The sequence below is a fragment of the Xenopus laevis genome, chromosome 1S, assembly GCF_017654675.1.
Source record: "Xenopus laevis strain J_2021 chromosome 1S, Xenopus_laevis_v10.1, whole genome shotgun sequence".
In the NCBI taxonomy this organism is placed as follows: domain Eukaryota; kingdom Metazoa; phylum Chordata; class Amphibia; order Anura; family Pipidae; genus Xenopus; species Xenopus laevis.
In genome coordinates this window covers 45,267,419-45,282,972 of record NC_054372.1, presented here as the reverse complement: position 1 = coordinate 45,282,972, position 15,554 = coordinate 45,267,419, and the positions used below count along the sequence as shown (strand labels likewise).

At 37.4% G+C, this 15,554-nt stretch overlaps 1 protein-coding gene across 1 annotated transcript in view; it reads right to left on the bottom strand.

Annotated features, from left to right (window-relative positions):
* Positions 1–14,765, bottom strand: part of LOC108704343 (lipopolysaccharide-responsive and beige-like anchor protein) — a 369,752-nt gene extending 354,987 nt beyond the window's left edge. Inside the window, exons 1-3 of the mRNA XM_041579550.1 lie at positions 14,352–14,765; positions 2,483–2,714; positions 1,239–1,339 (exon numbers count right to left, since the gene is read on the bottom strand). Coding sequence (XP_041435484.1) covers positions 1,239–1,339; positions 2,483–2,714; positions 14,352–14,552 — 534 coding nt within the window. The 5' untranslated portion in view covers positions 14,553–14,765. The remainder of the gene's footprint in view (positions 1–1,238; positions 1,340–2,482; positions 2,715–14,351) is intronic.
* Between the last annotated feature and the right edge of the window lie 789 nt (positions 14,766–15,554).

Genomic DNA, 15,554 nt, shown 5'->3' with positions numbered 1-15,554 from the left:
TATGAAAACTGGAAAGAGTCAGAAGAAGAAGGCAAATAATTTAAAAAGAGTATTGAATATAAATAATGAAGACCAATTGAAAAGTTGCTTACATTTGGCCATTCTATAACATACAAAAAGTAAATTTAAAGGTGATCTACCCCTTTAAAGGGATACTGTCATGGGAAAAAAAAAATTTCAAAATGAATCAGTTAATAGTGCTGCTCCAGCAGAATTCTGCACTGAAATCCATTTCTCAAAAGAGCAAACAGATTTTTTTATATTCAATTTTGAAATCTGACATGGGGCTAGACATATTATCAATTTCCCAGCTGCCCCAAGTCATGTGACTTGTGCTCTGATAAACTTCACTCACTCTTTACTGCTGTACTGCAAGTTGCAGTGATATCAGCCCCCTCCCTTTTTCCCCCCCAGCAGCCAAACAAAAGAACAATGGGAAGGTAACCAGATTGCAGCTCCCTAACACAATATAACAGCTGCCTGGTAGATCTAAGAACAGCACTCAATAGTAAAAACCCATGTCTCACTGAGACACATTCAGTTACATTGAGAAGGAAAAACAGCAGCCTGCCAGAAAGCATTTCTCTCCTAAAGTGCAGGAGTCTAGCCCCATGTCAGATTTCAAAATTGAATATAAAAAAATCTGTTTGCTCTTTTGAGAAATGGATTTCATTGCAGACTTCTGCTGGAGTAGCACTATTAACTGATGTGTTTTAAAAAAAAAAAACATGTTTTCCAATGACAGGATCCCTTTAAGTCATAGACCAGCCTGAACAGCAACGTAGATATCTGACTATGTTTGACATAATCCCCTGGCTTCACCACACAATCATCCTTATTCCTTACTGATCAGCATGCAGTTCAGTTGCACAAAGATAAAGAGACTGCATTGAACATTATTAGTCACTGAACTGTATCGGATTTGGACTCTGGGTAAAAATAATTCATACGTGTTTATGTCTAACTAGAGCGCTACTGACACTTTTGTAGCACTGGAATCCTGAACTACAAGTGTTCCCATGTATGCAGCTATTTTGTGTGTACCTTTATGCAAAGTGTGCATTTTACTTTGTATAGTTGGGGGGGACCTAGTTTGCACAGGGCCTGTGCTTTAGAGTGATAAAAAACAAATCACAGCACAGATCATAGCCTGCCCTTTAGTCCCTCCACTTACTCCAGTTACTGTACTGTTGTACTACGATAATTTTAACTACGTGTCATAGTGAATAGACTCTTACCCACTGTCCTTTTTCTCCTTGCAGTTTGCTGAAAAAAAGTTTAAGTTCTCGAACTGTAATGCTGTAGCTGGCCAAAATCCCCAGCATTTCCACCAAGAGATCTGTAGAGAAAAATATATTCATTTAAAAACATAAAAATCAGCTACCCAAGCTACGATCTACAAATTTCTTCCTATTTCATCTTTCCCCGATCTGAATTGATACAATGCCCAGAAATGAATTGCTTTGACAATATTTTGTCAGCCGGTTAATTTTTCAATGCTCTGATAAAGCAACTGGAACCCCCCAGCCCTGTGTAAGAGTCATCAAGTCTATGTGCTACTATACAAAAATGCACTTGGACACGTTTTTGTCTAATAAAATTGGATGATACTATAAAACTAGCTTATCAACACAGTGCAACATGTTGAAAATTAAACTTAAAGCCAAGAAGCATTTACAGACTATTAAAGCAGAAGTGGGGAAAAAAACCCAAAGTGAAAATTCCTGAGCAATCTCCAGTGTCTGCCACAGTAAGCATATTTCTTTATCATATCTATTTTTGGGGATTTAGGTCAGGTGGATAAGGGTATTTTGACCACTGGGTGTGACATAGGCCTAAAGGTCATAGCATTTCCATACATTTAAAATGAAAGAAACAATAAGGCAAAAGTTTTTGTAAAAACATTGTAAATTTGTCTGTCTCAATCCAGCACAATCATAAATGCATTTTCTTAACAATAAATTTTTTTTAATTGTACTCGTACTAAGTAGAATGTGACCATTTCTATGATTTCAGGTTTTACCCTGTTTAATGCAAGCAAAAATACACAAATATATTGATAATTGGCTATATTTATTATGTAATCTGTTCAGTGTATACACCCGCTTATTGTGCAGAACTGTGGAATATATAGATGCTTTAAAAATACTTAATAGTAATAAAAATAATCATTTCTAATAAAAACAACAAACCGTAGTCATTTAACTAATGTTGAAAAGGGAGTACAGCAAGTTAGACCCAGAGATCAGAAATAAATAAATATCAATTTCAATACAAATAAAATTTTAAGTATAAATATTATGCAAAAAAATTGAGGGTTGAGGGCCCTTTTAAATTGCTGTGGTTTTATGAACCATCTACAATAAAGTGGTTTTGCACTGATAACCAACTAGGTAGTAACACAGTTTAATATAGAGAACAATTCACATTTTTTTGCATAAATTGGATGACAATTAGGGCATAAAGTTAAATATTTAATTACCTGCAATTATACTGTCAACTTTATCAATTCTTTTAAGAACGTGTTCAACTAAACCCACTTCAGTGCAGATCAACAAATTCCGAATGCTCTTCTTCAGGATGGCAGAAAAAATGCTCCATATTTCTGCTTGACACGTAACATCACATTTGTCCAGCAGTTCTATCATGCAGATTATGCTTTCTGCGTCTTGGATAATGAAATTCATCTCCAGATCAAACTGGCCTCCCACAAGCTATAAAAGTTAACATAGCATCAATAAGTATTAAAAGATTTTCAATGCAAAATAAAAAATATTATTTACAAAGAACCCTGGCCCTTCTGTTAACAGACATGATAGATATATAGTATATATATATATGTCTTTGCAAAAATATTAATATGTATAAATGTAATGTAATTACTTTATATGCAAGCTTTACATGCAGCACAAAGCATTATATTTTGGTAATAGTTTGCATCACTAGCAGCACAAAAGCTCAAGCCTTCAAGACTGCAATGTCATAAAAGGGGTCGTCCACATTTACCTTAACTTTTAGTACAATGTAAAGAGTGATTTTATAAGAAAGTTTGCAATTGGTTTGCTGTTTTTTTTTTTTTAATTATGTGTGGTTTTTGAGTTATTTAGCTTTGTATTCAGCAGCTCTCCAGTATGAAATTTCAGCAATCTGGTTGTTAGGGTTCAAATTACCCGTGCAACCATGAATTTATTTGATTAAGAGACTGGAATATGCTGAGAAGCCTGAATACAATGCTGAGTAATACAGTAGCAATAACAAAAGTAGTAAAAGTAGCAATCACAATACATTTGTAGCCCAACAAAGATATGATATGGAATGGCTAATTTTAACCAACTAAATGTTATCATAAAAGTGAACCACCCCTTTAAAGCATAAGTTTTTACTGTACAGTACAGCGTTTGTGTCCTTTATTACCGATGATATCACAAGGAGCGATATTAAGATCTGCTACAATAGATTGAACCATGGATAAGCATATAGGGTGCTACCAATAGGAGAACCTCCATTCACAAGTATAGTTATGAATGGGGGAACTCCGCTAAAACTTGCAATATCTGAAATAATCCGCTACGTATAAGTTTTGAGGCGATTGTTCCAAATGTTCCTAAATTATTATAGGACTAGTGCAATAATTAGCAATGAGCGAAATTTTTCTATGAGTTTCGCTGCAAAAATACACCCATATGTAATCATTGTGAAACAAAAAAACAAAAACAAAAAAAAAAAAAAAACGTTGACGCCAATAGACCAATGCATTTTGGTGAATTTTCACAGTTTAGCAAATTTTTGGCGAAACGGGTCAGATTCTCCAATCACTAGAATAATGAATAAAACTTCATCTTGATAGGCATACTTCTGGTTTTATCTGTTGGTTACTGCTTTACAGACTCAGCAGTATTATATAACTACGAATACAAGTGCCGACTCACTTGTGTGTCTAGGGGTATGAGAACAATCTCCAGCCTTGAATTATTTTGTATAAAAATGAGAATATTTAATGCTTTGTTCAATGAACAAGGTATAGCATAGATTACAATAGAATGAAAATGGGTAAAACACAGGCATAGAGAACTAGCATATAAGGTTAACTGTCTCAAGGCCAGACATCCACATTCACTTCTTATCCACCTTTGGCCCAGGAATTTCACTCCTCCAGAAAAGGTGGCTTTGATGTTTTACAGCACCAACAGTTGTTTACACAAACAATAGCCTGCAACCCCCTGGCAATTAAAGTTAGCTATTTACAATACAACTGCACAACTTGTTTGTACAGTAATGTACTCCTTGTGTTACTTAGCAATCCACTCCCTATATTATAAATAATATAATACAGGCATGATATAAAGATATAAACTCCACATGCTCCCTACAGTATCATCCTTTTTTTTTTTTTTAAAGCCTGCTGTATCTTTAGCCATTTGTGTGATCAGAAGTAAATGCTGAGTTCGAGAATATAAATTCTCACGATTCCAAGCTCCTGCAGCAAGACCAAGACCGGCGAGTCTGCACAGTTGCTTCAACTGGGAGACAGCACATGCGCATTTAAAAATACTTGTGTGCAGCATTGTAGCAAGTTGTGACAGAGCACAAGCTTTTTAGACATGCTCACGTCCAGTGAAAGAAAATGTTTTGGCGCATGTACAGTTAGTTCTCTGGTGCCAAGAACAGAGAAATACTAGAGGGCCCATTTACTTAGTTCGAAGGAATAGAATAAAAAAAACTTCAAATTTCGAATGTTTTTTTGGCTACTTCGACCATCGAATGGGCTACTTCGACCTTCGACTACGACTTCTAATCTAACGATTCGAACTAAAAATCGTTCGACTATTCGACAATTCGATAGTCGAATTACTGTCTCCTTAAAAAAAAAAAACTTCGACCCCCTAGTTCACCACCTAAAACCTACCGAAGTCAGGTAGCCTATGGGGAAGGTCCACATAGGCTTTCTAAACTTTTTTGGGTCGAAGAAAAATCATTCGATCGATGGATTAAAATCCTTCAAATCGAACGATTCTAAGGACTTAATCGTTCGATCGAAGGATTTTTCGTTCGATCGAGTGAATTGCGGTAAATCCTTCGACTTCAATATTTGAAGTCGAAGGATTTCCAATCGGCAGTCGAATATCGAGGGTTAATTAACCCTCGATATTCAACCATAAGTAAATTTGCCCCTGATACTTTTCAGAGGACATTGCAGGAAACAGGAGCAGTTTTTGGAAAAGCTATTTTAGTAATAGGCTACAAACTTTTTTTTAAAGTCTAGCTTTAGCACTGACTTAAAAAAATATATATATTCTCTAATGCCATCCTTCACTGAACTGTATCCATAAAGGAATAAGCCAAATCTCCTCTTTCCTGGTTTACAAAATAAGAGCCACCTGTTTGTACTCATAACACCATAAATCAACAGCAAGACAAACAGGCAAATATTATTTAACAAGAAACAGAGTATACAATGTTAGTTATATGCATTAGAACGACATTATAAAAGCTATATAGGCTCCGAACACAGTTCTTTACCAAGTGGTGCCAGAACACCTTTCCCCTTTAACACAAAGTAAAAAGGAGTCTGTACATGCAGCCCTCTTCAAATTACCAAATTATATTCCAGATGGAACATAATGGACATACTTCGGAAGGATATTATATAAAAGATGTAACACGTAAAAAGCCATGGCATTGCAATTGTCTTAAAAGACAGTAAACCCCCTTTTTGTCTTTTATTTTGATTAATTTTATTATTTTAACATTAGTTAATTTTGGCACTATGCAATAACATGAACCTGGTTTATTAAATGAATAGGCCAAATGCAATTTCAACACCAAGTCCTATATACGGTGTCCATTATTAGCAAAGATCTTTTCAGGTGTATACTGCCCTGTTACAATATGGTTAACAATGTATTTTATGCTGTACAAAAATTATATGTAGAAAATCTTTCTGCATGTTTCTACTACAAAGCTCACTGTACAACAATGTTTGTCAGCACTTTGCACCTAATAATCATAATTTATTTATATAGAGTCATCAATGCACAGGTTACATGGACTGGAACTTGGAACAGTCAGTAAGCAGGAAAGGCATGCACTTATGGAGCAAATGGGAAGGAGGATGGAATTTGATTGTTTGGTTGAGGTACAATAAGGTATCAGTTGATTGAGCATGCTGGCAAATAGGATGAGGGTGTCATCGGATGACATTGCCTTGGGTACCAATACCTATCTCTAATTATATTAGCCACATTACTATTATTAGCAAAAATAATATAAATAATTGCATATTATTAGCATGGGTAACCTAGTGCTCCTAGACTTTAAAAGTAAAACGGGGGGGGGGAAACATTAGGCTCAGAGACAAAAATATGCAGCCTTAGTGGTTACACCAATTAAACACAAAGAAAAAATATTTCTTACACGTTATAATTAACTTATACTTTATGCGCTCTGATTGAAAACTCAATTCTATATATAACTAGTGGGAACTGGTACAACTGCATCATAAGATACAAAGTAAACACAAAATCTTCACACCCATACATATAATTACACAGATAAAGCTATATAAACAATGGCAGAGAGCAAATGCATTCGTTAAATAGACAAAGCAGAGAATGTCGTTTTTGCTTCTAGACCGTATACACATCAGCATGAGCATGATAAATAAATGTAAACCTTAGTATGCATAGAAGCAAAAACTTGTGGCTTGGCCCCTTCAGACCCAATTGACAGCTTATTGGCTTGTGTATGGTGCTTGCCAAAAAATATCTAGCCCAAAATCAGCCAGGTCAAACAAAAATATTGACAGTTCACCCATCAGCCTTGTATCATGAATTACAAAGTTATTATGGAAAATAATTTTTCCTGTGAAATCCCACTATTTCTCACTGTACACTGTATAATTTATTTAAATAGTGTATGCAAACTCTGCCTTTCTGTAAGCTTTAGTCTTTTTTTTTTTTTAATTTTGAGAAGCAGTTCATTATACAAATAGTTAACATGTGGATTACGAATACTGACTTGTTTTAGTACCTACTATACAAAAACTTGCTAGCCAAATTGGACAGGAAGGTGAAAAGTAAAACTAAATGATTTAAATTTCTTGTTGAATGCAATAAATAACAAAAAAAATTATATTTGAATTACAGACAAAAAGGCACATTCATTGAGCTCAAGTTGTTAAAAAAAGGGGTATACATTCATTTAATTCCACTAAAACATCCTTACAGGCAGTGTTGTGGGCTGCATCACTAATGGAGTAATGGAAAAGAAAAAATAAATAAATAGTATTAACAGAGCAAACTGCACAGTTTATTTCCTATCACTTATCCAATCAGTGACTTGAGGGGGGGCACATGGGTCATATCTGTTGCTTTTGAATCTGAGCTGAATGCTACGGATCAATTGCAAACTCCCTGAATAGTTTTGTCCCATGTGGCCAAAACTTTAAGTCGCTGACTAACTCAGAGTTGCCTCATGAGGAAACTTCGGGCAACTTCAGAAAACGGGAAAGCTGTTCGGGGAGATTATTCGCCCGAAGAAGAGACGATTTGTTGCTAGGCGACTAAATATCCCTGAATCTTTGTTTGTGCCCTTACCATTAGACAGTTGAAAAGCAGGAAGTTGGATTCTGCTCTGTTAGCCTTTATAGATTATGTTCTTGCCTAACTAACTAGATTACAAACATTTTTTATTTTGCACAGACTATCTATTTATCCAGTTTTTATTTTTACACTGAACGTTTCCTTTAAGGGCAAAAAAAGCAGCTGCCAAAGGTTTAATATGTATATGTGAAATGCAGAGTAAAGAAGCCTCCAGCATTTGACATTACTGTGGTGTACTGCTTCTAATTGAGATGACTTTAGGAATAGCATGCCAAGGTCTTGAAAATAGTGCATCTGTCACCTGAAACAGATCAGTTACCATACTAGCCCAAAGTATTGTTATCTCTTTCCAAGGTAGGGTTTCTGGTTTCACTGGGCAGGGCTGCTAGACAGAGATCTTTAAATAATACATAACAAATGCAGCATTTAGAGTATTTCCTCCTTTCAAATATTGTAAGTATTGTAAGTTTTTATTTAATCACAAAATGTAAGGATGCAAAGACAAATAAAAATCAATAGTTCTCATGTAAAATGTACCTAGAACAGTCCAGCTCTGGTGAGTGCATGAAACCTCTGATTATACAGACTAATTTACGGTTAAAAGATCAGTTAGGATGTCGTTTAGTAAAGTTTGTACCAGGTCTATAAACTCACCAAATCCAATCAGCAGGTAGAATTGAGTGGTCAGATACTAAAAAAAGCAAACAGCTTTTTGGTTGGTACGGGTTAATAGACCAGGGCAAACTTTTACTATACTACACATAGGGGCATATTTATTATGCTGTATAAAACTAAATTAGCAGAAAAAACTATGTAAAAAGTTGTGTAAAATAAATGGTGAATGTTTTATTTTTCACCATGTGAACGCCAGATTTGCCACCATTTTTTTTTTTACATTGCTTCTGGCGGAAGTCACTATAAGGCAAAGCCTGGTGATTTTTGGTGTATTATCCCACTGTTTTTTTACACAGCATAATAAATATGTCCCTTACAGTTATTCTACTAAATCTCCATTGAGCTTGTAAGGTGAAGTTAAAATCAACAGTAACTAGCGGGTGAACCCCTCAAAAAGAAAATTCCTCTGGTGAACTAAATTGTTGTATTCAATGGAGCACTGGTGTAGCAGGACAATAAAAAAAACACACTTTCAGCAGTTTCCTGGCAACAACTACCTAGGATTCAATATAGGCGAAGGATTTGCATGCTGCCACATTCAACCATACAACATCGAAAACTGCAGAGAATGCCTTTGAAATGCAATATATATTATGCATTTCTAAATAAGTATATTATGTATTTCTAAAACTGATCTGCACAGAGTTCACAATCAAGTGTTACACAGCAGATACATCAAATACCAGGCTTTCCCCTACTGGAATAGTTCTGGGATGTAAATAGGACATCAACTGCTTATTTCTTGCAACTAAGTGACATGGGTACACTGTCTTATAATTCACTAGTGCATGGTCTAAGGCCAATGGCACATTGATGCTGTACTTGTCAGTGCACACAACATGAAGTGGAAGACTGTGCATCAGGCTTTTCTCTGCATGTGTTTCTACAATGTGACACTGGTCTGAAAATATCTATAAAAAAATTCAATGTAATAACCCAAACCCGGTTTGTCTCTACAGTTTTTCTTATTTTATTAGGACGATGCACAGATGCATACATATTTAAAGGGGTTGTACACCTTCAAACACTTTTGTTCAGTTCAGTTAGTTTCAGATCATTCAGCAGAAATAAAGACTTTTTTTTTTCGAAACACTTTCTATTCTGAAATGAAAAGTTAAATTTTTCACCTTCTTTTGATTTTCTAAGGCAGCTTTGGAAGGGGGGGGGGTCGCTGATTCTGTAACTTTTAAGTTTATACATTTCTTATCTTTGGCCCTGCTGAGCAGAATCCCCGAGTTCATTTTAATAGGCAGTTGTTAGATTTGATACAAGTTGCCAATATTCCAGTTGATAAATGTAGCAACTAATGTAGCAACTAATGTAGCAACTAATGTAGCAACTAATGTAGCAACTAATGTAGCAACTAATGTAGCAACTAATGTAGCAACTAATGTAGCAACTAATAACAGTTTAGAATGCACCTGGATTACCAAACTGCCAGACTGAAACAAGAACATGAAAATTTAGGGTAAGGCCACACGAGGAGATTCGGGGAGATTTTGTCGCCTGGCGACTAATCGCCTCGTCTTTTGTGCGACTATCTCCCCGAACTGCCTCTGCGTTTTTCCCCATAGGCTAGAATGAAAAGTCGCCTGCGCTAATGCACACGCGGCAATGCGTTTTCAATAGTCGCCCAAAGTTGCCTCAGTGAGGCAAATATTGAAAACGTGTGGCCTTACCCTTAGACTTAAATTTTGGAAAAACAGCAAAAAAATAAAAAGTGGAAAGCAACTGAAAAAGAATCTTTATTTCTGGTGAATAATCTGAAAACAAATCAACTGCAAAAATTGTTTGGAAGGTGAACAAACCTTTAAAGAGATACTGTCATGGGAAAAACATTTTTTTTTTCAAAATGAACCAGTTAAAAGTGCTGCTCCAGCAGAATTCTGCACTGAAATCCATTTCTCAAAAGAGCAAACAGATTTTTTTATATTCAATTTTGAAATCTGACATGGGGCTAGACATATTGTCAATTTCCCAGCTGCCCCAAGTCATGTGACTTGTGCTCTGATAAACTTCAATCACTCTTTACTGCTGTACTGCAAGTTGGAGTGATATCACCCCCTCCCTTTTCCCCCTCAGCAGCCAAACAAAAAACAATGGGAAGGTAACCAGATAGCAGCTCCCTAACACAAAATAACAGCTGCCTGGTAGATCTAAGAACAACACTCAATAGTAAAAACCCATGTCCCACTGACACACATTCAGTTACATTGAGAAGGAAAAACAGCAGCCTGGCAGAAAGCATTTCTCTCCTAAAGTGCAGGCACAAGTCACATGACTAGGGGTAGCTGGGAAATTGACAAAATGTCTAGCCCCATGTCAGATTTTAAAATTGAATATAAAAAAATCTGTTTGCTCTTTTGAGAAATGGATTTCAGTGCAGAAGTCTGCTGGAGTAGCACTATTAACTGATGCGTTTTGAAAAAAACATTTTTTCTGATGACATGATCCCTTTAACATCATATGTTGTACAGTCCAATAACCACTAGACTGTTGATCTAATTCTAAGGTAACACATACTAGATATGTACCACATACTGAACAGTCTTAAAGGAGCATTACATTAACATGAGCAAAACAAACAGTTTTTGCATTTTGCACTATGCAGTACTGAGCTTCCACTCACATCTTCCTTTAAAATTGGAGACAATTGGCCCAGGTCACTTTCTCAGAACTGAGACAAAACACCACAAAATGTCACAGAAGAGCCAAAAACCCAAGAGTTGGCTTGTTTCAAAGCATTATCTGACCGTAGGTCAGTGCATGGTAAACTAACAGATGTCAAAGAGGAGCACCAGACACTCTTTGCCTTCCGATGTTCTCATTTGGGCTGCCTGACTGAATGAACATAACAATAGAAAGGTTGTCATATTATGTATGATCCTTAGCCCACAAAAAATTAGGCTGATGCCACGAAGGACTGGCCACAGCCACATTTAGGCAGTTGATTCCCTGTACAGTTGTATGGAAAGGGGCTTTTCAATTACTTGTGACATTAGCCTTATGTCACAAGACCATACATGGGTAATATAATAAGTGTTTGTCTAAAAATAATTTGCACAGTTCAGTGAATGACAGTTTGAAATTTTTAACGCTGAAACAGTGCACATCTAATTCCTTCCACACATGGGAATTAACTTCTTTTCAGATTGTAAATTAGATACAAGGTTCTGTACAATTTTTTGTACACGTATTTCAGGAAGATAGAACTCATTGCATCATCACTATCAATCTTTTTGTTATATGGTTTTGATGAAACAGACAATATCTATGGGTGTGACGGTCTCCATGCAGTAAATCTCAGCACTCTCCAAGACAATAAGGATGTAACGTGAAATACATTCCCTTGAGCAATTAAGAAAAGTGGGCACATTTTAAATACAATAAGCAGACCTATTCCTCTAGGACTTTTCAAAGAATGAAAATGTAATTTTTTTGCAAACCAATTATAACTAGTTTTAAAACGGACGTTGAAATATCAGACTGGGCCTGCTCTAACAAAAATGAGATAAAGACAGTGCCAACTGGAAACCACTAGGCTTGGATCCATGGAAGATCCTAGTACCCTGCCAGGCCAGTCTGACCCTGGAAAGCTTATTTTCTTTTGCTCCATTTGGTATCATATAACTCCCATGCATACATCAGACTTACTGAAAGAAAACAGCAGCTAGCGTCATACTTTGTTCATCTCATATGTGCACTAAAATTGCAGGAAACACAACTTTATCTGAAAACTCTTTCCAACCAACATAAATCAAATTTGTTATAACAATTTGCTAGCTGCTTGCTATTCAATCACAAGTAAACAACTGTTACTGTGGCATCAGAAGTTTCCCAATTGGTCGCCAGTAAGCAAATCAATGTATTTCAGGAAGCAATTTCCCACATTAAATTTCATTCGAAATAACACATCCCATGCAGACTGTGATAAGAAAGTATATGCTATACCACTAACAGATACCCGAGTAACATTTTCCTTAACAACTGAATCTCTGTGCCTTTCACAATGACTCAGATCCATGTGAAACCCTATGATTCCGACAGGTCTATTGTTAAAAGGCCATCAGACTCAGATTTGCAGCACAGCACAAGTTAATGTAAAATGTAATGCCAGTAAATAGTTACTGGCAATACAGCAGGTTTATATTACAAATACCTGGTTACAAAATAAAATTCAACATTAAATTTACCAACTGATGTTCTGTTTTTAGCAAACATAAAACAATAAAGTTGTGTGTAATTAATTAAACAATTATAGCAATGGACTGAACATGCAAAACCACTGTAAACAAAGCCAATAGCTTTGTGCATCTTATATCTCCTTCTGGTTGCATGTTTGATACAAATTGGGCATGCAACAGTTAATGTGCGTCAAAAAGTATCAATTTATGGCAGTTACTCTAGTATGCATAAAAGTGGTACAAAGAGGGCACCTAATACACTAGTCCATATTAAACCTTCAGGCACCAACACAGTAAGGGTTAAACGCCTCAGGAGATTTTGATCAGATTTGATCTGATTTTGCCATGCAACACCACACAACAGCACTAGTGGTGTAATGCCAGATCAGATAAAGCTGGATGGAATCTTTTGTTTATATCTGATGATCAATATATTTCAATAAGGAAAAAAAGAAAAGTCTTTCCAACACCATCAATTTTTATTGTCGGACAAATACGCAGCAAGCTTCGTTCCCATCCAACAGGCATGCTGCACTGGATGGCAAATGTTCAAAGTAGTTTACACATATTGTATCAGTCCCATTATAGTTTAACCCAAAGCAAATACATCAGACTTGTAGAATCCGTTTTGTCAATCCGAAACCATCCTTGAAAAAAATCTCTCCCGTGGAGTTTTGCCCTAAAAGCAAGACAAGATACAGCAGGAGTGGAGGCCTTGCATTGCATTTAATTTCGGTCAGATGCAAAACAAAAAGCATGTGTTGATATACATTTCTGTGAACTGATGTTTGTACACAAAATAAACTGCAATAAAATACAATAGAACTGAGCAAACCTTTACATCAGTTATCCCCAACAAGTAGCTCATGAGCAACATGTTGCTCATCAACCCCTTGCCTGTTGCTCTCAAGCAGGTGCTTATTTTTGAATTCCTGGTTTGGAGGCAAGTTTTGGTTGTGTTTAACCAGATGTACTGCCAAACAGAATCTAATTTTAAACTGCCAGTTCACATAGGGGCTAGCAAATAGCCTCATTTGGCAACCCCATAGACTTTCTTCATGCTTTTCTTGCTCCCCAGCTCTTTTTTTACAACTGAATGTGGCTCACTGGTAAAATATGTTGAGGACCTCTGTTTTACATAGAACTTTAACTGCTGCTGAATTAAAGTTCTTATGAGACCTAAAACAGCAAAAAGTTGTGAGTTTTCTCCGCAAGTAATGACCAAAAATGATATTTAAAAGTTCAAATCATATATTAGGACATACAGATAACCGCCTAACGCGTTTGGTACCTACTGGGGCACTTACTCATAGGCTATTTGGCATTACGCACCATACTCTGTTTCTTATGAGACCTCCCGAAATAAGCAGATGCTCCAGCTGTAGTTATAGAAAACTAAGGAGAGAGGATGACCAATTTTAATTGTTAAAGATTGAATAGCCCCATACCATTTAGCAGTATTACCTTGCTTTTTGCCTGATTTGAAGTAGATACGTTTAGAAACCATGATCTAGTTAATTGCCTTTCTGGGCAGCAATATGTTGACTAAAGCCTCAGCATCAGGAAGTGTGATGTTAAGAGGGAAATGGCTGAGTCTTGGCTGAGCCTTCTGTGCAGTTCTGACAAGCCTCCAACATGAAACCTGTACTAATACACCAGTGCTTGTCACTATTACCTTTACTTTATAAAGCTACTTGTAGGTTAGGTTCAGACTAATAAGATAATATTTTGATGAATGAAGGGTTTAGTGCTGTACTACAACTCCCAGCATGCACCACAGTTCAGGCAGTCGTGGGCATTGGAAGTTGAAGTTCAGCAGCAGCACAGAGGGCCCAGAAGTGAGTGTATTGTGGCTGCTAGAGGGGACCAGAGTCATTGGCACTGCACTTACCAAATTGAACACGGTGTCCACCAAGTCCCTGGTGCTGACTTCCCCGACCTCCAGCAATCCGCTCAGCACCGCAAACTTCATGCGGATCCCTCGAATGGGTACGCTCGGTCCTAGCGCCAGCGCTCCTCCTGGGTCCGGGCCCTCAGCCTTGCCGCTCTTCTCTTCACCTGTTGGGTGCACCTGCTTCTCCTGAGCGGCCATGGCTGGGGTGCAGGCGCACACAGGGCCCGCTGCGTCTCCGAGAACTACAAGCAAAGCTCAGGTAGGCACAGACAGCAAGAGATGTTGTCGAAAGAGGAAAAGCCCTAACGCGCCTACAATCCTTCCTCTTGTCAGGTGCGCCGGGACCATACCCCAGCACATTTACACCAGCGTCCCTAGGAAGTGGCAGCAGGCACCGCCTACCACAATTAGCCATTGGTCCCCTGTTGGCCCTTTCTAGCTCGCTATTGGTTTATGCTGCCGGGATTGCTTCACTGATTGCCCCGCCCCCTTTTGCTCTTCTTGCTTCCTGGTTGGTCACTGCCGTTTAAGCGTTTCTCAGTCTTTAGCTGCTCGCAGGTATGGTAGGAGCTGTGGTGACGTCAGTGAGATTGGGAGAACTGGCTGATAAGGGAGCTGCTGGTGCTCACAGCTGGTTGGCTTGGAGCTTTATTATTCGTTTCCTCGCGAGTGGATTATGAAATAGGCTCGTCATTTGTCCAAATGCAAAACAGGCTTGAAATGTTTGTGAGACAAAGCCCCGGTGTAACTTCTCAGAATGCTTTTCATGAAACAGGGGGATATTTGTCGCCAGCAGTAGCGCATGAACAGGCGACAAATCTCCCCCTGTGACATTGTCCTTGTATTATAAAAGAATAAACAACGCAGAACCCTATGGTAGCCTGGTTCATCTCGTGTGTAGCCCTTGTAGCCGACTTGCACCTTTATAAGATGTGAGTTTCAGTGTAGAGATGAGCAATTTGGTGTAAATGTCAGGTGAAGTGACTATATGGCAGCCATTAGGCCCCATTCTATTCAGACCCTACTCCAAGGGTGACTTGTTTTGTTAGCCAATTAATATAGTAAGAGGAGAGCAGTCGAAAAATGCTGTGATTTATTAAAGAATACTACACTTTTGTTTTGTTAGCCCTCTGCCTGTCTGGGCCACACTTACAATGAGACCCAAGTTTAATCTATATATATATAATTACTGACCACATA